Source organism: Myzus persicae, unplaced genomic scaffold (genome assembly GCF_001856785.1).
Source record: "Myzus persicae strain clone G006 unplaced genomic scaffold, MPER_G0061.0, whole genome shotgun sequence".
NCBI classification, from domain to species: domain Eukaryota; kingdom Metazoa; phylum Arthropoda; class Insecta; order Hemiptera; family Aphididae; genus Myzus; species Myzus persicae.
In genome coordinates, this window is record NW_019101482.1 from 325,838 (window position 1) to 351,566 (window position 25,729).

At 29.9% G+C, this 25,729-nt stretch overlaps 1 protein-coding gene across 2 annotated transcripts; it reads left to right on the forward strand.

The window, feature by feature from the left end:
- The first annotated feature begins 1,391 nt into the window (after nt 1-1,391).
- Nucleotides 1,392-23,891, forward strand: LOC111029302 (ARL-6-interacting protein 1 homolog). 2 transcript variants are annotated; one of them, XM_022308267.1, is made up of 6 exons: nt 1,392-1,835; nt 8,642-8,766; nt 11,384-11,517; nt 15,656-15,893; nt 20,870-20,954; nt 23,548-23,891. In XM_022308267.1, the coding sequence occupies exons 3-6, from the start codon at nt 11,414-11,416 to the stop codon at nt 23,661-23,663; spliced, it is 543 nt and encodes a 180-aa protein (XP_022163959.1). In that variant the 5' UTR covers nt 1,392-1,835; nt 8,642-8,766; nt 11,384-11,413; the 3' UTR covers nt 23,664-23,891. The 2 variants fall into 2 exon arrangements, with proteins under 2 accessions (XP_022163959.1, XP_022163958.1); XM_022308266.1 differs by lacking the exon at nt 8,642-8,766 and having other exon boundaries at nt 1,393-1,835.
- The last annotated feature ends 1,838 nt before the right edge of the window (nt 23,892-25,729 follow it).

The following is a 25,729-nucleotide window of genomic DNA, read 5'->3' on the forward strand; positions in this document are numbered from 1 at the left end:
AAGATGATGGGTTAGAAAAGTTATGTGAAAGTTTTTCAAATGGTGATATTTAAAATTTTTTAATTTCAGTGAGCTATCTTACCAGAATAAAAAAAATAAAAATATACATTTATACAATTATATTTATTATACTATTGTTTTATTATATTCATTATATTTATACATCAATCATCAATTTAATCATTTGTACATTTATTTGTTTGCATTGTATATTATTGTTGTTTAATATTTATTTATTTTTTGTCCGGGGGGGAAATTGTCCCGTCCGTGGGGGAAACGTCCATTGTATCGGATTGGGGGGGGGGGGAAGGCACGGGGGTAAATAAAACGTCCTAGATTCGAATACTGATACCCGAATATTTGAATATTCGAATTACTTACAGTAAAACTATTCGAATATTCGAACGATTCCCATCACTATTATTGTAAGTCCCGTCGTCGGCGGGTCGGCGCACCGACATTCACTATAAAATATAAAATAACGCAGGCGTAGGTAATAATAGCCTGCAACAGGTAGGTTAGGTTAGCAATTAATGTCATTATGCAGGGTTATTTTTTCAAGCGTGTTCTTCTTCTTTGCATACCAAGGAATGAGGATAGTATAACGCCTATATTAAATACTATAAATACTTTGCGAATGCATACACGAGCTCGATAGTATTATAATATTCGGTTAGGTAGTAACTATATATTGACGGATATCTTGTATTGCACGCCGAATTATAATAATAAAATAACCATCGAGCTCGTGTCCATTTTACAAAGCAGTTCAGAAAAACAGTGTTCACCTATAATTATCCTCAGTCCTTCGCGTGTGTGCAGGAGAATAACCGAGAGAGTTTTCGTTCAAATTTCGATCACAATACGTCATCAACATGATATTTTGCAGAAAAATTATCTCGATCACGTTTGGCTTTAAAACGTTATTTCTACAACAGGTTGTCGTTTGAAAAAGCAAACGCCGGTATCGCCATCACAGGACAATGTCCTCGGACGTTGCGACGCGAAAATATCGCATTCGACTGCACTCGGAAAATTCTAAAAATCAGAATTCGAATGTGACGCGCGCACAGTTCGAGCATATAAGAGCGGGGCGAGCGTGCTTCGGATATTCGGCCGGCACATAATAATATCGTGCGGTTCGCGTCCGTCGCGTTATCTGCACAGAGATTACGACGATCGGCGGGCACGGCAAAACCGAGTATTAATTATTAATCGTATCGCGTAATAGTTAAGACGATTGGATTGTTATTGTGTATTATTATTAGCCCGAGACGGTGTCGTTGCACTGAGCGTCGTCGTCGTCGTCGTCGTCGTCGTCCCTCTCAGGTTTTTCGGCGGTTCGACAGGTGGGCAGGCGGGTAGGTAAAACGGCGTACCGTCGACCCGTTTGCAGCGGGCAGCGTCATTGCCGCTCCGTCTGCCGTCGTCGTATTGTGATACGATAAAAATATAATAATATATTATTGTAATAACGATAACAACACAGTCCGATCGTCGACGATAACATTGAAATCAATTGATTGTCGCGTCGCACAGCGATACGAGCGTGACAATTGCCGACCACCATAACACGATATATATTATTATTCTTCATTCCGCGAAACAGTATAGTGTCGTCAGTCGGATATCATCGTATTTTTTGCGGACCTACTCCTCGGCAAACCGCAACAGTCGTCGACGTGTCGCACACTCCGTAGTGGTCACCCGCCAGCCAGCCAGCGACTCGGCGAGCATAAAATATAATATCAATACGTCACGATAATATTCACTAGACACGACGACGATTTCGGGCGAACATGGCCGCCGGTGGATGCGTCGATTTCCCGGAAAAGGTACGTGCGGTTGCATATTATTATTATTATTATTATTATTGTTGTTGTTGTTGTTGTTGTTGTTGTTGTTGTTGTTGTTGTTGTTGTTGTTGTTGTGGTCAAAACGGATTAGTCGGTTAGTTGGAACAGATTTTTCGTCGTCGTCGTTCGTGTCTGCACACCTGTAGGACGACACCTGCGCGATGTTATGCGTCGCCTTAACACGTGACGCTAAGAACTTTTCATTCGTAAAACATTTCACTGCAAATCAGTCGGTATTCATTTCGCCCTCCAATTTCGTATAATATTATGTATCATACGACAAGTATAGGCGCACTGCAGCAGTGTGTGTTAACCATAACGTCCATAACTATAATACGTCTGACAGTCAATAATCGTGTTGTACGACAGACAATATTTTATTAAAATACCTGCCAAAATGAAGCTTATAATAATATTATATTATCGTCTGTTTTACCGACCTTCTTCGGAAATACTGTTATGGCGTGCCTCCATAAAATAATAATATTTTTATCCGTGGGTACCTATTGAACACGTGGTTTGTGCCGTTATTTATTTACTTTTTTTTAACTCCGTTTTCAACCACCAATAAAATATAATATTAATAAATAATGTAATTAAATTATCTCGATAATCAGAAGAACAAACTTTACTAACGACTTCAATAATACATCGACTGCTGATAATATGTGTAACGTCATGACTGAATCATGACTATATTTTTAGCGATCAGGCACCACAATAATTTTAATATTTAGGTTATCCGTACTCGTATGCTCTCTAATGACGTATTGACAGCACGGACATGGGTGGTACTATAAAATAGAGTCGAACGTAGAATTTATTTCTATGCCACTTGAGTAAGTCACAGATAATATTACTTTTGTTTAGTAATGTTGGGGAATTTATTTTATAATAGAAAATTAATATTTTAGTGCAACTTAATTCAGTAAACTATCGGTAATATTACTTTTATATGGTATTATTGGGAAATTATTTTCCAATACCAAATCGAAACAAAAAATGTAATCTAATTAAAATTATAAAATACCTGTGGATACACTGTACTCGAACTTCAATTTTTTTTTAGAAAACACAATCTGAGTATATTTCTATTTTTGTTTCTCATTTTATGTAACGCATTGAAATATTTTAAATCAAAAAAACTACAAGTAAATATTTAAATAATAAATAAACCTAATATGATTTAATACAAGTAGAAAAACTTCAAAAATGAAATCACTCTCGCAAGGTGGTTAAGAAACTTGTATTTATTACTTTAACGATAAACGACTAACTTTATTATACTTTTCTGTGGGAAGTATAGACGTATAGTAATACACTATCAAGATTTTCAAGAAGAAAAATTCGATACGTATCGATACGGAATAGTTACGTACCACCTCGTATCGAAGTCCGAGTCCGATACGGGTCGGTACGTATCGCTTGTATACTGCACGTGTAACATCTTGAACGCTCAAAATTGACCCGATACGTACCGATACACTCCAAATTCTTTCTTGAAAATCTTGTATGTTTAAAGAGGTATAAAATTCTGTTGTCGCGGACTTCGTGCCACCTATACCCATAGATAATATTAGTATTCTCATACTATCTATGCCTATACCTAGTAATCAGTAATCATCACTAATCTGTTACAATCAAAAAATTCCGAGACTGTTTGGAAATATTTGGACTATATTTGTCTTTTATTTTATCATCCGAGTTCTGACACTGACAGATAGAGTAGATACTAAGTACGGTCCATACGACTGGGCCTAAATGTATTATTGGCGTCAACCACTCGAGACCTGCACACGCTCGGTGTCAAAGAACGAAAGCACGCGATTATATTTTAGCCCGTTCTTGAGTTGTGCAGTTGTTGTCAGTGTTAACACTGACGACGACCTTGTACGATTTTGTAAACGATTCTATGGGGTTTTGTTTTTTTTTTATAAATTACTTGCTTACTAGTTGTTCGTCGACGTTTTCACATAAATTCCGTGGCCCGTGACAAGATAAACCGGAAATCGCGTGGGAATTAATAAGTAAAAAATGTCGATGGGACGTTAAAAAACATACATGAGAACACTATGCAGTGGAGTGTATAAGAATTACTTTCAGTTTAGGCCAATTCAATTTATTTAAATGGATTGGGGTGTATTATGATTATGAGTTATGACATATACGCATGTATTATAATATACTTAATACTGCAGGGCCCATAAGTTCGTGCACTGAAAAATGCATAGATTAGCATGCATTCATGCAATTAACATCGGTAAAATATGCATTGAAATATTCACTAACGTTTTTAAATCGTGCACTTAAAATAAAAATAGAGCAAAAAAATCATAGACAATAATTTTTAAAGAATAAAATATTTCCATTTTTTATCCGAATTTAATTTTTTTTATTCATTTTATGACACTGAAAAACCTAACGTTACAGATCAACACTTTGTTGTCATTATTAACTTTATTATTGTTATTAAATCTGTGGTATATTGTGCAACCTGTGGTCGTACGAAAATAAAAAAAATCGAAACAAATACTACAGTTATGTAAATTGCAGAAACACTGAGAAACAAAAATAATGAAATTTTTTATTAGTTAAAACAAATTTTTTTATGTAAAAATATGCGCTTATAACTCTGAAAAAACCTAGTTTATGCCAAATTTACCTTTACGCTGAAAATATACAAAAACATGCCCTATTAAACTTTGTATATTTATTTTGTTATGAAACGAATTTGTATCTTAGTTTGCATGTTTTCCTGCGTTTCAAGAAAAACACATGCAAATTCTTGAACTTGCGAGCCCTGCTATGAGTTATGACACATGCCTATGATTATTTTAACCTGCAAATTCGCTATGGGCCCACCAGCACACCAGTTCCTTCCTTATACATGCCACTGAGTAACGGTGTATGTATATAACGTTCAAATTATAATACGCACAGCCTATACGACTACTATTGTTATTTATAAAAGTCTCAGATAATTTGTATCCGAAATATTCTTTAAAATCTGGTTTATTAAAAAGAAATTGAATTGCGGATAGGCCATGTTATACGCACTATTCTGTCCACATTTCGAACCAAATTCAAAAAAACATTTTTCTCTAGTGAACTTGACCACACGTTGGAAATCTAATACTCAGAGCAGGATTAGGTAAGTATGTACCTGCAGGAACATTAATTTTTTTTCTAGTTCAAGAAATATAACTTAGGAACCACAAAAAAATTGCTTTATACCTGTCCCTATTAAATATCAGATAGGACTTTGATAGGAAATCCGATAAAACATTTTTAACTTAAAATAATTTTTAAAAAAAATAATACCATCCATAACGTTTTGCATAACAATCAATTAAAATATTTTGAATTTTCTATCTATTTATTAAATATTCTTATTTTGAATAAAAGTCCAACACGATCAAGTCAATTACATTACATTTTTTTTTACAGTTATGAAATTGAACCCTATAATTAATATTGTTTGAATACAAAAATGATTTACAATTTTGTATTGAAGTAAGGTGGTATAAACAGTGTTAATAAACGGTGTTGTTTGTTCCGTAGAACAAGTATATTTATATTTGTGTTACTCCATTAGTAAAATAGTTATTTAACGTAAAATACACAATTTATGCAACTAATAATTTGTACTTGTAGGTCAATAACTGTAGTTAGGGCGGGGGCTACGCCCCACTTTTTTAAAAATCAATAATATTACGGGCGACGTAAGGCCAAGGAAAAAAATTGTCCTATTCGTGCGTATGGACTCTTTCCCTTTCTGACTGTGTTTTCTAATGTCCAGTCCAACTTAGGTTCGGCCGTTTGTACTATTATTGATATACCTAATATATATTTTATAGTGTATACGATAGCCGTACTTTCCGCGATCGGTGTGCAAAACTTCCACGACCCGACCGCCCGCACACTAACCATCCACGACCTTTGCATCCCATGACCATGATATTATTTAGGTATTATTTTAAATTATTTATATTATATTATGACCGATCTACTTCCACTTTCTTCGACAGACGACGACCGTCTAGTCCGTCCTTCCTTCTTTACCACCCACCGTGGAGAAACAACTACATAGACAACGGATTTTTATCCTTTTAAAGGACCACCGGATTTTAGAATCATAAATCAAAGCTTATATCATATTTAAAACGGGACCGGCTAACCGAACCTTTCTAACGTCGTAAAAAAAGAGAATTTTAAACCTACGTATTACGGCTGTGCTGAAGGTATTTTAGTGCATAGGTACCTATTAATATTATTATCATATTATATCGAAATCAGAGTTACCTTCGTCTATACGCAAAATCAGATTTGATGGCGGTGCGTAAGCTTTTACCATTTTTTCGTCAACCCTTTTTCTTCATAGTTAAATTTGTTGTCGAATCCACCATAAAACGCGAATCGATTTATTCTGTGACACAACAATAATACTGTTGCATTAAATCTGAAGCCCGTGCGTGCCTGGTCTCGATGAGGACTCTACACACTCATAAACTGATCGTAAACCGTCTAACGCACTCAAAATAACCACTTGATCTAAGCGATCACAGTTATAAAACTAAATGCATACACCAAGGCGGAATATTTGAATAATATTTAGTATTTTTTTAAAATATGTTTATGTTTTTAATCTCAATAGGAATTGGACACTGACTGTTCTAAAGGAGTACAATATAGGAAATTTTCTGTGTGCGTGCATGCGTGTTGTGTAAATGGGTGCAGAGTAACAGATCCATTACACCTGTGATAGTGTGTTTGACAGTAGTGTAAAAGAAAATATAGAGAAGCGCTATCGCACGTGCACTTCATAATTCATGTCAATAACGAATATTAACTATATTTTGTAGTAATTTTCTAAAAATATCAATCTTTTGCCAATCATATTAACCCAAAGGTAAATCACACAAATGTATTCAAAAATATTTGAATTTTGAATTCGCTACGAAGTTTAATATATTGAAAACGAATTTCTTGAGATGGTAGCCTCAGTATAGTCAGTATGTTCATTTGGCATAATACATACCTATAGATTTATTTTTGTAGAAAACTCAACAGGGATTCATTTGAATTTGTTTCTACAGACGATTTCTTTTGAAGAACTTCTGTAAAAAAAATCATTTTATTTTTACACTATTGTTTTGAGTCGTTTAAATTATTGAACACAAAGGTATATTATTATTGTTATTATCCACACACCTACACATACAAATAATAACATTTCAATGTCAATTTTAATTTTTTTAAGCTGTTGTCTATTTATTCCACGAACCTATTCACTATTCCCTCCGTTCTACCGTTACCTAGTTCTGTATTTATTCGAGTGTTAACGACAATATTAAATGATGACATATAGAATATATTAAACATGCCTATTATACTATTATGACAATTAAATATTATTAATATGTAATAAATGCGATGTTTCCGAAAAAAAATTTTCAAACTCCCGTGTATTGCCAACAGTAAAACAAATTACTCTAATAGCAATACAAAACACAAATATATCATAATATAAACTTTGTAATATGGGTCGATATACCTTCAGATTAGGTTTTGATACTCAATTTATCATTGATTCAAATGCGACACATATAGAGAGCGTTTATACTATACATTACAGTAACGTTTCAATAACGTGGTGCACTTGACATCTATACTGTACAGCAGATGAGCTTCTTTCACCATTTTTCTTCCTTTAAATCGATAAGGTAACTGGCACGGTGGACCACTTGCTATAGTTACTTTGGTAGTATTAAATAAATTTAAAATATATATTTTTCTCAACATACCATTATTCATTACAATTGTTTATAAACCGCCCTTAAAAATCGGGTTTGTGGAGTACTGGCGTCTAATAATATTATTTTTACACAATCGTTATACTTTTATAGAGGTGTATCGGCGTTCTTGATCCACAACAATACATATTATTTATAACGATTCGAAAGTCTCTCCCTCTCGGTCTCTCCTCCCAATGGAGGTGCATAAAGATTTATTTAACAGTGCTCAGATCGGAAAAAACCTGCAGCTTTCCGAGTAAATAGTTTTAGCTAGCTACATAAAAGGTAGGTTACGATGATCGAAAAAATTTACGATACAATAATATTAAGTTAACCAAACGATAATAAATAAAAATAATGGAAAGCGAAAAACGTGTGCCGTACCATTATAATGTGTTATCGATCGACATATTTCATTATGAACTTCGTGAAAACATTACCTTTCCATACCTATCAATTATTGCTGTTATTTTTATAACGGTTAAGAACGTCGACATTTGTGTGTCACGAACACCGAACACGCTTTTCCACGAGACCTGTTTTAAATTATGTAATGTGTTAAAATATTTGAGAACTTTTGTTAATAATTATAATATCAGAGATCAATCGATTTAGTACAATATTTCGATAAAATTAAAAGTTAAGAAAACCTAGGGTACCCGGTAAAATACTCAACTAGAAATTGTTTGTCTTCGTAGTTTATGACAAGGTGTAGATGAAAATACTAAAAATTGTGTTATAAATAAAAATGTCAGGGTTCATTTCATAAAATATATAATATAAAAATAACCCGTCCGGTCGTATTGTTATTATTATTAGGTCGTAAAACATTTGATTTCCCTCAAACATAACAGCCAACGGGTACAAAATTGGTCGTTATGTGTGTGCCCTATATATTTACGTTGAGGTAAGTATTTTTAAAAATGTACTTTGTATGTAGGTTTATTTTTTTTAGTTAATTATAACTATAAGTATATTTTTTTTATGTAGGCACTACTTAAACTACGCGCGTCAAAAATACATGCATATAGAAAACAAATACTGAGAAGTCACCCTGGTGTTTAATAGTCAGTATGTGCGGAGACGTCGAGTGTTCCTCGGTCGTCATTGAGTAGGTAGGTCACTGTTTTGATGTGATAAATAAAAAATAGTAGCATACAAAAAAAAAATGATCCTGAGCAGGCTGTTATGTCAAATTTCCGCTATTATTGAGATATATTTATTTGTTAATTATTTGATATTTTGAACTAATTTCTACCTAAAATACCACATTTATAATAACACAAAAGCTATTGTAATATTATATCATATATTATTTTTAGTAAAAAATATAAAATAAAAATATTTAATTATTTAGTAAAATATTTTTTGAACGATATGAATACCGACCGTGGTATAAATAGCCTAAAATTACTCTAAATATATTGAGCTGTACACTTAACTGTCTTTTTTGATTCCGGTAAGAAAAGCCTTTTAGGAAATTTGATGAATTTTCAACAAAATAATAATTAGAAAATATTGCCACGGTTATCGAAGATTTCGTGACTAGGAATTTTCTACTTTGTATACTCAAAACCAAAGTACAAATCAGATAAATTTTGCAACCAAAACCCACTCTTTATATTAAGCTTATTTTTGTCTTCGGACCAAAAAAAATAAACCACACATGCATCACGTCATTGCACCCGAATCCAGTACATTTATCGTTCCGTTAAAAATCTAAAAGTAGAAAATACTAAAATAGTGGTTTTGGACTTATAATATTTTACCGAGTGATAAAATCGACCAAGTTAATTACCTCTAATGAACAATTTTAGATAAAAATTTAAAAAATGTAGGTTATTACAATATCATAACCTAACATATTATCCAAAACATTATGTAAACTATTGCAGTAATGAAAATGCACCAAAAATTCCGATCGTCCCGTCCCAGTCTTAGCGTTTTCCGTTTTGTAAAATTGATTGGAAACCATCAATGCGTGCACATTTTTTCTGAAGATTGGAAAAGTTGGGAATGCACAATGTACTAAATAATGATTTGGATTTCGGAATGGATAAAACTTCGAGGCCGCCGCTGTTTTGACATGACGTAATTAGGACATTATGACACACCAACTTTTCGTTAAAAAAAAAAAAAATAATAATAATAATAGATACACAAAATGAAAATATTATGATCCATAATACGCGTAGTGTACGTTTATAATAAATTATTAACAAAGTTTGGTACTTTGAATTTATAATTTCTTCGTAGACATTTTAGATATACTACTAAAAACATGATCGGAAGATTTATCAAGCAACTTTTTATAAGTTAAAAACAAAAATTTAATTCCGTCATAATACTATTTAAAGCTTATTATTTTGTATTTTCTGTTGTTTACAGAAATTCGGTTACTTGGTAGGTATAAGGTATATTTATCAAACCGTTATTTTAACAAATTTGAAACTGCTGCAAAAGTTTAAGTGTTATACATCCAATACTCGTGTATACCTCATACAAAGTTGCTTAAAAATAAAAATAAATCTCGTCAAGTAGAAATCTTTGTTTGAAATTTTGAATACTTTTTGACGTTATACAAGTAATTTTATAACAGTATCAGGACTGTAACATTTTCATGAATCACTTGAATTATTTCTATGTTTAATTGCCTTCATTTCTGCTTAAAAACACACTGTGCATATGTACTGAGCGGCCGCCCACGACTTAAGCATTTTGGACCATCTAAATTTCACAAACATCATAGTAATAAATAATAATATTGTCACTATATTTCATATATATTTATATATTTTACTGTCATCGATGCCAAAAAAGTTTTTTTTCTGTCACTCGTGACACAAGAATTTAAGATTTAAATAATAATAATTCTGAAAACAGATTTGAACTTGTCGTCGAATCTACTTGAAATCAACTTTAAAACATTTTTGATTTTTTGGTTTTGACTTCTCCAAAAATTGAAATATGTCATTTTTTTAACTGCTCATTTTTTGTACCACGTTTTTAGGAATTTGGAGAATAATATCAAAAATGTGGGAAAGTTGATCTTAAGTGGTTTTGGCGACAAATTCAAATCTATATTTAGAATTCTTATCGCTTCGTTAAACTAATTATGAGTAAATATTCATTTTATAAGTATTTTTTTAATTAAAAGTAAAATGTGTAAAGAGTTATGACATGATGACAGTATAATACTTAATAACCTAACTAAAAACCAATTTAATATATTTCTTAATTGTTTTTTATTTTTAATTGTTGTATACACGTTTAAGCGTTAAAAGTTAAATTCAAGTTCATAATTAAAAATCATCTTAATAGCTGGTCGATAAAAGCTGATATAAAAGTATTGCCGTAGATTAATAAACGTTGTATAATTGTTACTAAAAGTCGCATTTACGGTGGACCCATGCAATTGTCATTTTAGGGGGGTATTTTTAATATAAAAGTTAACTTGGTAATACTCAGTGAAATTTAGGAATATATACAATATATTATTACCTATAGGCAAAAATGTACGAGCTATTACAAATACAAGATCACTTTTATTCTCAACTATATAACCCATGCTTACCTGCAATCTACATAATAAACAATATTACATTTAGTCGAGAAAATTGTTCTGAACAGCATCAAAGAAAATTGTACCGGTATAATATGTCGAACTTTAATAATGTATCGCAATATGGATACCTACAATTTTAATTATTTTATTTATTGGTTCTGTTACAGGAAAGGATTTCAAAAGAACTTAGAGTTAGCATGAACGAATGGAGAGAAATTATAGTATTGTTGAACGCAATAATGTCGTGGCAAAAAAATTGGTTTCCCGCGATTACAGTCATATGTGTAACGAGTTTATACCTGTAAGTATATATTGTATTATACACGTCATACTAGGTACCTACCCACTCATTCGTGTGCACAATTTATGATATTATACATAACAGCTATTACCTTTTCAAAAAAAAAAAAAAAAACCCCCGTCTGCTTTTCCTATATTATTATAGTTGTGTGTATTATGTATGTTCTTTGAAACACAAACAGTCAACAGTGTATGATATAATGGTGAGTAAATAATAATTGATGCATGTAATAGAGGTACATATTACTATGTACGAGATACCACACGTCATGTAAATACTGCTATTTGGGCACCTGTTTAGAAGTTAGATCTAAAATTAATGTTAATTATTACCTACGGCCTACGCGTAATCGGGAGTGTTGATTTGACTCGGCTGGTTAACATCACACGGATATCTGGTGTAATATGTCTAATCGAGAGTATTCATTTCTGTTGATTTCTTTTGATGTATAACATTATAATATCGGCGGCTACCTCTACCGTAAAAAAATAATAAAATAATTTGTGCTCACAAAGTCCTGCCGAATTACAGCACCGGTGTTGTATATTACCGCTAAACTTTGATACACGGCGTGGAGACATTATTAATATTCTAGAAGCTCATATATTTCTCGTGACATGATTATAACGTATATTAATGTCTATTTATCTTACCCGGAACGTGGCCGGATTTTGAATAATAAATTGCGTCCAGGGTTCGCTATATTATGTATAAATTCACCAGATCAGTTATTATAATATATACTTTTACATTTATGTATATTATTATTTTTTATTACTCTACCACAGAAGAAAATTTAAGTTTCGGTAGTCCGTCAACATTCGTAGACGATTAAAGTCCGTCTATTTTTTTAATTCATATAATATTATAATAGCTTAACTGAAGAGAAAACATGCATTGTACAATGTACGGAGTCAGTTAACTTGGCAAAAATACGACTAGTTAACATTTTCGATTTCCACGTGACGATAAAACGTTTCAGTTATTTATTCTTTTTGAGTATTACCTATACGTTTTGATGAATTTGAAATTTTATCATTTTGAAATTATTATTTCCCAAAAGTTAATGAGTTATGGTTTTCATTGATTTGGTATATTATTATTCTTTATGAATGAAACAAATTACTTCTGACTTGTTATAATTGAGTGCATAGAATATTTCATCAGTACTATAGTCTACTCAAAATCAACAGTCAATTATTACCTACTGACTAGGACACAAGGTATACTGACTTGTCATAATGAACTGACACTGTTTAAATTAATATACGATTTCTATTTATTGTTTTTGAGCTTTTTTTACCAAAATATAAAATTGCGTAAACTGTTGTATACTTTTTAACGATTTGAATTTAGCGCAATAATATTATTCAAAAATAAAATACACCCACTGACCATTTTAATAGATATAATATATATATATATATATATGAATTATATAATTTTAATATAAGGTTGACATTCTGTGACGTTGTATATTATTATTATACCTACTATTATATTAAATTGATAATAATAAATAATGAATAATACAATTTACATTTTTATATTAAAGTAAAAAGATGTATAATAATAATTAATAATTGATTGTTATTAGTAATATTGCGAATGTAAGCAAGAGTTGCAATTGTTCATATGCAAAACAATTATCTAATTAACGACACTGAGATTGGACGTATAAAACAAAAGTTGTTAAAATCTGATCTAGGTACATAAACCGACCAATTAATTTTGATTCTCGTTTAAAATTGTCCATACTTTTTAATAACAGTGTCTGTGTATTATACCCACACATAAAACGTGTGCCCCTACATAAATTCCCAGAAATGTGTTCATTTGTGTAAAATAATCTCTGCGCCGACTGACTTACGAGGAATCGATTATGGAAAACTGGTAAAGCCATCGCAATATTGACTACATGCAAAATACTGCAGTGGCGCGGGCGTCCTCGAGCCTCGATTGACTGTAAATTGTAATCCATCAGGAATGAGGAAGATACAATACATTTAAAAAACATGTTTCTAAGGTATTATTATAGATACACATAAATGTTTATTGTTTTTCTCTAGATACAAGACACATTAAATATCTTCATAAAGATACTAGATATTACTCAAATAGTCACATTAGATGCAAGATAATAAATGTAGGTTAACCAAATACTATAATAGAATATTATGTACTTTAAATATCTAAAACAATTAATAATAATTAATTATAAATTTATAAATATAAATAAATAATAATGAAATATATTTTTTAAATAATTATTTTGGCAAGTTAAATTGCCAAACTATAAGGTATTTCATTATAACGGTTCAAAGCGTTTTCTATCAAATTCTGCCTTTGTTCATAAAAACTCCCTCACTCTATTGTGACTACAAACTATTTTATCAGTGTGCAATACAAGTTAATTATCATAATGACATAGCAACGTGATAAGAAGAAATGGTATGAATGACTGAGCGTCAAGACGTATAGTTGAGTAGTCACGAGGGGAGCAAAGGATTTTAACTTTTAAGAACAAAGTATAAAAAACGGGTTTTAACCCTCATATTAGAATATTGTGTGTTTTAGCAATTTTATGAAAAATATAGTATCTATTGTATCTTAGACACAGTATTTAGTAGGTATTTAGTCAGGAGCAGATCCAAAAGTGCAGGGCTTACAGTTTTTTCTCAACATTGTGTGACCCCTGTGTATTATCAGACATAATTGCATAAGAATGTTTTTACTTTAACAAATAATGTGTAAAATAATAATTTTAAAAATATTATTTACTTAAGTGGTAATTTTAAATTAACGTTAAACTACTAAAGAATTAAAATCACCTTAGCCCACATATCTTGCAAACTCATTATCACGAAATTATTATGTTTAGAAAACATGATTATAAATAACTCAAAAACTACATGCTCGAATTTCGATTTTGATTCCTACATGAACATTTTCAATTTGCCACAGGATCCTCCTTAATTGGTATAAAAGCATATAATTTTAAAATATAGACCTTACTCCATCATATCCCTGGTACCTCTTCTAAATACGTCACTGACAGATATTATACTTATAGGGTACTGTAGGTAATCAAAAATCGGTTGTTCGCACACTTCATCATTGCTTATTTAGTACAGCTCGGATTTTGTAGCAAATGCTTCTTTTGATGGGAGTGTGATAACGTTTTGAATCGTTCTGAATTCAATGAGGTAAACTTTTATTGCTTTTTCCCCTATTTAGTTTTTTTTAAAAATTTTTTTTTGCATATTTTTCTTGAAAATTTAACTTAATTCTATGTATATTATACTTGGACTGTATTATAATTGATAGAAATTACGAAACTAGTGAAAAAACCAGTAATAAACGGATGACTGATAAAATAACCATCGTTATTGGGCCGAAATTGTATAGTATTACCTAAAATTTAATAACCAAATTACGACTGTATTTACGACTTAAGGAAAGCTAAATGATTTAGTTCATATGAAATATGCTCCGTTTACATCGGTTAAAGTGGAAAGGTCTTTTTCTATGTATAAAAATATATTAGCCCCCAATAGGATGAGTTTAAATGAAAGTGAACCTGACCAAATATATGGTCGTAAATTCCTTTTTTAATATTTAATTTTATGTGTAATTTAAATTTGTTTTTTTAGAATTAAATTTAATAAATGCTTTTCTAAGTATTTATTTTGCTACAAAATCCGAGCCCTACTTATTAGTTAATACTTACTATATATTGTTTCAAACATGAAATAGTAGAGTTCGTACTGATCACAGCTGCTGCGCTGACATAGACTTTTTAATTTGTTTTTGTTGCGAGACCCCGTTTGGACATAATATGGATTTTTATAAATCACACTATACATTTTGACCAAAATTAAATACCGATTTCTCAAAAAAAAAAAAAAGAGAAATCATATATTTATATTATTTTTAATTGAATTCTTACAATTTTGAATTATATTCGTAAAGATTCCAATCAGGTAATTTTCTTGATGCGAGGGGTTAAAAAAAATTTCTTTGGGGCTACTCTTTTTTAATTTTGGATCCAATTTGGATCTATTACCATACCGATTCAAGCAAATAGATATTACATATAGTATAAATAATTATATTACCGTTATCACTCGGGTTTTAGATATGTGTGGCTGGTCAACTGTTCGATACTAAACATGATCTGGATGACCGGCCTATGCGTCGCTCTGTTGGATTGCATCGTGTGTGGTCCGTTTCAAAGAATCTTGCCACCTAGCAGTTGGGACCAAGACAAGGAGCGTACGTTCACGGATATCTCTGAGTGGGTGGCAGATTGCTGGGTGACGACGAAGCTCTACATGAGCCGATTTTTCAACCTCAGGCAAACACATACCAAACTGGTAAATATTTCAAGTATCATGGATTTATATATTTTTAAACTAATTCATTGCATTATAAGTACTAATATTTTAATCAAATCAAGCTTCAGTAATGCCGTGTTTGAAGGGAGGCAATTGTATGAGATCCCCTCCCCCCTCTCTGATAGTGAGCTTAAGGTTTTTTCTCAACCTTTATAAAATGAATTATTACAATTGAAAAATAATGGAAATATCACACTACTCACTTCTGTACTGTAGGTTTCAAATAAGTTTTGATAAAATAATAAAAATAATAGGTTGAATTAATTTTAGCCGAAAACATCGTGTTTGAAAATGTCATCGTGTGTATAAAATATATTAATATACTTTAAAAGTTTCAAGCACCCACGAATAATATTCTTAAATTACAAGAAAATAACTAAAATTATTATTCTTAATTTCGTCCAAGTTTGAAATTAAAATTTAATTTAAAAAACTGTGTTAATATATTTTTTTAGATTGTTTGGTTACAGTATGAACTGCTTATGAGAAACCATTTTCAATCCTGAGCTACAAAAACTGAATATTTTGTAAGCTACATGATAAATACATATTAACTATAGGTACGATACATTAATTGCAAACTTTCTTGATTTTGTCAAAATTTAAACTTTTAATGCTTATAAAACGAAATAGTGCAAATGTATCTTAAATAATTTTTTAATCCTTTAGTAACAACTTATAATAAAACTTGTTTAAATTGTCGAACATTTTTACACAACGAAAACACTTTAACCGACATCTAAACTCAAGACAACTATAAAAAATTAGAAAATTTAAAATAACAAAAAAATATGCACAATATTTTGAAAATTATATCGTGTATTGAAAACGCTTTTATAAATATTATATGATTATTTCAAGTCTCTGCATTGGTTATTCCTTTCTGAAAATGAACAAAAATAATAAATTCGATTTAATCGAAATTTTGTGTCGTATTCCATTTTTCCTCTGTTATTTATTAGATATTCCCAATAATATAGATAAGTAGAGGTAATTTTCTACTTTTGAACTATCGAACAACCAAACTACCAACTAGATCTAATTTTCTACTAGAAACCAACTGTTAAAGCCAACCTATCTGTGTAGAAACAAAATTAATGTTGGGCTCTGAGTAAAGAAAACAATTCAATAACTTTATTAATGTTGGCCTTGGAGGGCGACTAGTCGAATCAAAAGTTATATGTGAAATTAGCATAAGTGATATACCGATGATTGATATTTAACACGAGGAAGGGTCTGAATTAACTTTAAAATTGTTCAGCTCAAAGATATTTCGATGACAAAAATTGTTGTTGTTTATTTTATCAGACCATGCATAACTTTGAATGGATGACAAAAATATATTTTTTTTTTTGTTTTCTTCAACATTAACCCACATTATATAAAACTCGTCTGAGTCGGGCTAATAATTGATGCGCATTTTCCTAATTTTAACTTTTTTTTAGTTTCCATTAAGTATTCGCGTATGATATTATATTTGTATGGTTAGGTAATTGTAAACGTTTTGACTGCAGGAGGCGGGTGTATGATGTATATCCATGTATGTATGTAAGTGGGTGTATGTATGGGACCGCAAAAAAGACAAACACTATGTGTATCATGTACCAAAACTACTATTTCATCACTTACCTAATAGTCTTGTTTTCGGTAAATTCAATTGTTTTAGAAAATATTGTTTTTTGAAGTCATTACGACATGATTTTTGAACATTTCGTTATCATCTTTAAGGTTAAAAGTGTTTTACTATTTTATAAGACAGCATAGACTTTTGAGCCATGTACCATTGTAGAATATTTGTTTAAAAATTTCGATGTATAACATTGCAATATCTTATAGTACAATCAGTATAGACATACCGTAACACCTGTTTATATGTTTAGTGCTGCTTACGCAAATACCTGTACAATAAGTGTGATAAAAGTAAAAAAATAATTAAAACCCTAATAATCAACATAAATATTAGTTTGGTCCCTACCTGCAGCTATTATCATGCATGGTATTGAGCTTTTGAATTTTTATAACAGGCCAGCACACTCTTAAATCAAACTTAACTCCTTTCGCCCTTGACGTTTGGAACGGAAAATGCGATCTCGGTTATTTTATTTTTGGCGTGTGTTAAACGGAGATAACCTGCTACAGCTGCTGCCTGCTATATACATTGAAGTTCTCTTAAAAATTTTAAATATCACGTTCTTATATTATAATTTATAATAACTATATACATTTTTTTTTTAATTACTGTAGTCCTCAGGTGGGATAAGTGGGTGGGTGGGTACTGCTGTAGTACTGTATATATTATATAATTATTATTTTTATGCGCATAATTCTTAAAATAACTATTCCACAGTAACAATTGCAGGTTACGTTTGAAAATAAATTCCTTTATTCCCTTAATACAGTTTTAATGTAATTAAATTGTTGTAAATGTTTATCAAAAAAAAAAAAAAAACTGTACCTACATACCTTAAGACTTAAGTAACATTGTTACAGCTAGTGTATATCTGTCTTTATCCGTTTACCATGCTCTTACGATATTTTATCTGTAAATTCCTCAAGTAATATTCACAGTGCGATAAAAGTTGAGTTAGAATTTTATACTCTCTCGCCTCAGTGCTTTTTTTATGCGCATGCGTGAAATGTTTGTCTTTTATGTTGATCTTTGTGATGACGTGGTACGCAACAGTGCAAGTACAATATTATTACTCAAGCACTTTACCGCTGTAGCGATCCGTCAGTGATTTATAATTTCTTTAAACATTCTCAATGCATCTCATCCACCTCGTTGAATATTTTTTATTATTATTGTAATTTATTTATTGATCTATATAAATCCTTATTATTACTTTCACACAAAAGCGCGCGGACTTGCAGTGTAATAAAATAAATTGAAAAATTCACACGTGCACTTTGAATATGCTTGTGTGTGCAGTTTGTCAGTTACAGGGTTTGTACAAAGCTTTTCGAACAAACAAATTTTAAAATTATTTGTAACTAAAATTATTTGCAAATAACCTTTGCAGATTTACATTACTATAAGAATATCATATTTTAGACATGAGCTGCAGTATTAGGTGTTGGGACTTTGGGAGGTATATTATGTCGTGCATTTGCATAAAATGGTGAAAATATTCAGTGAAAATTTTTCATAGTAAAGTCGGTTTTGTAGGAAACCAAATTTCGTTTGTGTTAACTAAAATGTGACTCTCTTATTACAAATCGGATAAAACTAAATATATTGATTCTTAAAAAGTGGGTAAAAGATCCCATCATCAATTTGTTATAGGTTTAAACAATAACAACTTCCGTATCTATCATTGTATTATATCTTATTATTTCGTATTATTTCGAGTTATACAACAACAGAATTAATTTCATTCATTTAATTGTATAGCTATAGCATATACATATATTAGTTGTATTTTGTTGTATTCTGATTAATTTTTGAAAAAGTTTTCTTGCCATTTCCATTTTTAATATGACTTAATTTAGTAGGTAATTAAACAATAAAAATACTGATTATTATAATATAGTTACATTTATGTATTGAAAAATCACTTAAAAGATTATTGATTTCAATAAATAAATTAATATTCTATGTTATTACAACCAATTTCCACCGTGCCTATTCTACAGTTCTACCTATCAATCTATTTGGTAGCACATTACTTATGTACAATGTTAGCATAGAATGTTTATTTGTGTTTTATCAATGACGTATAAAAATAATGTCATAGTTCCTTGTTGAAAACACATCGGAAGAATTTGTTTTCATTTGTGTTCTTGTCACACGAAGGAAAAATAGAAGTTTCCTTCTCTATTTCCAATTTAAATTTTAAACCCTGAATAAACTATAGGTACCTACCCCACATGCAGACCATATAATATAAACTTAAAATTTATACAACGCAGCATTATCTTCTTATACTTCTGCGTACAAATCTGAGCACTAACTCAGTGAGTTAAAGTCAAATTAGAAGTTACAGTTATCACGATGAACTTACTAGTATAACAAACTTATTTTGTAAAACTAAATTAATGTAAAAAATAATTAAAATTTTTGTTTTATAGTATTCTATTCTTGTGTATTAATAGTTGAATTGTTGGGACATTTACAATATGTATCTATATCTATATATATTTAACAATCAGACGTTCTTCTTATATGTAATCAATATTTTGTGTAAACAACACTATAGTGATTATCGAGTAGTGCCGAGTAGTAGCTTTATAAAGAGATAGATAAAAGTTTTGGAAATAAGTAACCGGAGATAAAAATAATTTCCGGGGGAAAAATTATATAAATCTAAATGTTCAAAATATTTTTAAATACCCATTAACCTGAACAAATACAATTATAATCACTCATTGTATAGTACATACAATATAGATCAGGTACGAAACAGCTGCAGGCCGCGCAAAATTATCTTTGTATGAACTTGGTGAACTAGCAATAACAATTAACAAAAAATACTGAAGACGAAAACAAAATTAATAATTTATGCACACGTTTATTCAGAAAAAAATGTAGTTATTTACTAATTTACTTAGTCCAAATCCTCTCCCGAGACTTAGTTGCATGCCACTTTTTCTCTGGTACTTATTTATTTCCACATCTACTTTTCCGGTACCCCTTTTTCCTCGAGACTTATTTTCCTCCCCTTAGAAATATATGAAACCATTTAATATTTTATTGGGCTTTGGGGAAAATATCGTTATTCATCTTCTTACCCTTTTTAATCCATTTAGTTAATCTAATTTCGCTCACCACCGCTGTATAGAACACCATAACGCGTAACACATACGAATACAAAATTCAATTGAGAAAAAGAAAAACTGAAAAATGTTCGTGTGTCATCTTCAATGATTAAAAATGATTAAAAATTATATTGTGCGCTAATATATATGCTTAGTTATACGGTGCCTATTTAATAATATAATATAATTTTTTTTTTCAGTTTCATTCTGTCTTGTCGGTATCGTTCTTCAGCCTGTTATACATCGGAACCACATTCAACAATTTGTTCATATCATATATTACAAGTATGTCACCCCAGCATTTCTGTCATAAATATAATTAAATAATTTTTAAAATACATGTACAATATATCGTGTAGTTGTGATTTTCGGCAGTTGTAATAATGGTACCCTTCGAAAATTAATTGTCAGGGGTTTCAAAATATTTACACTATTTATACAATTTTAACTTACAACTAATTTGACTAGTTACACGTAAGTATGTTTAAAACAAATAAATGATTTTAAACATAATATAAAAATTACGTAAAAAGTAATTGGTTTTAACTTATACTTAGGTATCGAATATAAAGCAAATATTTATAATTTATGAACAATAATAGCTATTTCATACATTTTTTATAATTTTTTTATTTAAGTCTTTGTTTAGTTGGTCTTGTGATATGTATTATGTTTTATATATTTTTTAATTTCTAAACATTAAAAGGTATTTCCTACCTATACTTATTGCAAAAAGTGTTCTTTCAACCCGTGAGTGTTTGACATGTGCCATATCAAAAGGAATTCATTCGTTCCGCTCCCTTCCCTATTATTTTATTTTTAAGGAATTCATTGTTTTTAAGTTATACAAATTTATTTCTTAATTCCAAATTTAAAATATATATATGTATATTGAAATAACTGTGCGAATAAGAAATGTAAATATTCTCATCATTAATTTGTACTAGTTTTATGTAAATTAGTTAATAATTAAACATATTTGAAACTTCTATTCTTGACTGCTGTAGACATATTTTACTGCAAACAATCATGATTTTTACAAATTATGGGTTTGATATATTGTTAAGTGCCTGTAGTCTACACTCACGAGAAGATAAAATTTATTTAGACTAAAGCTCTGACACTGTAACTTATTTTATTACAATAATGCCGGATTTCCACTACACCACCTGTCATGTAGGGTTGAAATGTTGAATATATTAAACTTAGAAGTAATGTGTTACCAACTTTTTGTTACCTACATGTTAAATATATATGGAAAACGACACAACTTGGTATATATGGTTAAATCCCGGTTTAACAGTGAAATTCCGAACGAACGGAAAAATGTTAATTTTTCATGGATGAAAGGATTTAGTTCCCCTTTTTGTCCTTTTTACCATGTAATATAATTAAGAGATTTTCAAATAATCTGGTATTACGAGATATATCATATTTTGTAGGTATGTGGAGGTAGCAAATTGTAAATACAAGTACCTATTTACAAACATTAGAAATCATATGTTTTGGAAACACAAACTTTATCAGAAAATTTATATTTTGAAATACTCAAGTTCAGCAAATCTATATTACCTATAACCATTTTATATACTATTAAAACATCAAAAACAAATCCTCTCTCCAAATAATTTCGGTTAAAATCGTTTAAAATAAAAACAAATCAATCCATATGTGGTATACCTGTGTTTGACAACAAATCGACTGATCTGTTTGACGATAAATTTATTACAGACATATTGTTCAATGTATCGGGCCTCAATTTATTTTTATAAACTTATAAAACGTAATTATAGGTATGTAGTAGTCATCAATGACGAAAAATATGAACATCATATTGTTGTACCAATACAGTATATTATACATATCTCAGACCTAACGTCTGAGTATAATTTATTATATCGAGTAGAAAAGAAATATCTGCTAATGCGGTAATAATGCCACGTTTAGAACGTCGACAATCGGCGTATATCATCTGTAATTAGTGACTGCGACGTGTGTAAGAATTTATAGACTAGTAGACTACCTAGCAATATATTATTTCTATGCATTATATTAAATAATATCTAGGTACAGAAACGTATGGTATCATAACATTTTTTAGAAAGTCGAGTTTTAAAATGATAGATATGTCTTATTTAGAAATTGTCAATATATTATAACTTATAATATATATTCACAACATTAATACATTTGTTAAATAGGTTTTTTTTTAATATTTTAGATTAGGATTAGCAACCGTTCTAAACAAAAAATGAGTTTATAGTGTAAATGAGATTTTAAACTATTCATTAACAAATATTCACTAATTTTTTTTTGACATACCTAGATAATATGTTTTTGGGCTTTGTACAACTTCTTTTCTTAACTGATTTTTAATAATTCCAAGCAAAATTTAGCATAATGTTACTAGATTACTTTTCACCGCACCCACTGCACTCCACTATACGCAAAAACATATCTATGATTTCTCAATTTTTCTCACAGAGGAAAAATATCTTATAGCATGCTTCTTATTATCTATACGAATGACATTTTTATTACTGTATTTAAATACCAATGATTATGGTATCTGAACATTTATCTTCGGCTCATTTCTGGTGTGGGCGCAGCAGTTCAATAACATACGTTGTCTAATACTATCTAACAACAATAACATAACATGTTTTCTCAAGCCTGTATATTCTAAATATCATATTTTTAAAACTCTACTTTCTAAGACAAATTCGTAGGCAGACACACAGCAATACCACACCGATCCATATTATACCTGTGATAAATTAAAAATTATTCAAATTCTAAAATCGACCGTGTAGTAAACATAATTATTAATTATATATTAAAATGGTAATAAGTAACCAATTGTATTTTTATTTTTAAGTTTTGGGGATTTTGCTGTTTCCCGGATTCAAAACTAAATCGGAATACATCGAAGACAGTCTGCAGAGGTACGCTCGTCAGATGCTGTCAGCCGACGACGACGAGGCGTCTTCATAGGGCTACTCCCTGAAAGCCAACGCGATCTATCTAACCAGCTCAGTTAACATTAACGTTTTTTAGTGTAAAATAGATGAGTGTATAGAGTTCATTAATTATTTTTTTCGCCTTTTAGTTTTCATAAATAAATATAATTTGGCATGTACCCTACCATTTACAGTAGGTATTTACAATTATTTGTATGTGCGTGTGTTGTACCTATATGTTTTGTTAATTATTATAATAATCGTTATCTGCAGAACAAATTTGTGAATCATATAAATCGCGTTTTATAGTGATGATAAACTGATAAAACATTTATAATAATATAGTTTTGCAATATTATAAAAATAATATAGTAATGAAGATAATAGTTTTTTTTTTAATAATAATTATGATTGTATTCTTGCAGTGTTTTTTGCGTTTATAATGTAAAAAATATCAATAAGACGGTCGTTACTTAATAAATACAAACGACTTACGAGATATAACTTTTTGGCCGTGTTTATATTTTTTATTTATTAAGGCGATTCAAACCCAACTGTTGTTAGTGATTAAAATACCAAATTTGATTCCAACTTAATGATTGATAGTAATGGTTAAATAATTATTTATATTAATTATTAATGATAATATTATTATTTATTACGATATTAATATATGCAGTATATTTTTTTTACACAAATATTTAAAATATTTTAGATATTATAATTATGTGATATGGATTATGAAAAACTGTTTGGATTCCTAGTCGTATTGTCTTCTTTAGATATGAACGACTTTAAAACAAATTTTGAAAAATTCTTGTATCTATACCTACATTTTTTTTTTATTCTAAACTGTATATTTGTATAACCTAATCTAATATAACCTTATTCAGGTAAACCAATGGAAAGAGTTACGTGTAAGTAAAAATATTAACCGCGGGTTGCATGAAAAATGCATTAATTTAATGGTTCGATAAAATTGAATGAAACAACCATTAAGTGCGGCAGTAAATCATATTTAAGGAACCATTAGCTCACTATTGATTCGTTAAGTGATTAGTGATTGTTCATTGTTAATACTTAATGCAAAACTTTTAAATTTGTTTTCAATATCAAATTATTAACATGTACGTGCCTCGTGAGAGAACAAAACTTGGCCACTAATAAAGTTATTACCGCGTTTCCATACATCAATAATCATTTGCCAGACATTAGAAATATTCGAATGGATTCTTTTAAATACTGTATTCTAAATGATTTTAACTTCCCAAATCATTTTTAATTACTTTTTTTGAAAGTATTCAGACTATTTTAGAGCACTATGCGAAAAAAATACCATTTTATTATTACGATCATTTTTTTTTGCTTATGTTTACATGTATTTTTAAATCTACACGTTTTAAATCAGTACCTTTGTGTTATATTTATTTTATATTTTTAATAAATAATTAATTATTCACTATTTAATGAGGTAACTGAATTTTAGAGATCTTAAACACATTTATATATCGCTTTTGTTTCTTACTATAACCACTAACACAGTATAATTATAAATAGTTAAGTAAGTAAACAAATTAAATTGAATCTCCAATTAGTTTTATTATTTAGTAGTAGCTAGAAACATATTTTATATTTTATTAATGTGTGATTATTTGAAATAATAACGTATCAAATACTCGTAAGCGGAATATTCCTCAAAAAGACGAACCTATTTTAGAAAATATAACAAGAACACAAAGGTACATTATATCACATTTCAATTACTTAACCATAATGTATCATTTTTAAATATTTTGTACACAACTTTAGTGGGTAGTAATGTGTCTTAGAAATAATGAAATGTAATGCGTTTCTTCAGAAACGCCAATAACCCTGGTAGTTGAGGGGTATTTTTAAAATAAAAAAAACATAAAATAATACCAATAATGAATAAAGTAAAAACTAAAAAACAATTATCTAGATAAGATAAATAGTAATATCTGATACGAGAATATTATACAGAAACAAAAATATATTGTAATTACCTATTTCTAAAAGTATTCGAAAAAATATGTCTAACACCATCCGCGATATTGACTATTGTATAATACATATTCTACG

Coding starts and splice junctions, on each gene's coding strand:
- LOC111029302 (XM_022308266.1), top strand. CDS start 1,800: ATGGCCGCCGGTGGATGCGTCGATTTCCCGGAAAAG. Junction 1,836..11,383: donor GCGTCGATTTCCCGGAAAAG/GTACGTGCGGTT, acceptor GTTCTGTTACAG/GAAAGGATTTCAAAAGAACT. Junction 11,518..15,655: donor TGTGTAACGAGTTTATACCT/GTAAGTATATAT, acceptor CTCGGGTTTTAG/ATATGTGTGGCTGGTCAACT.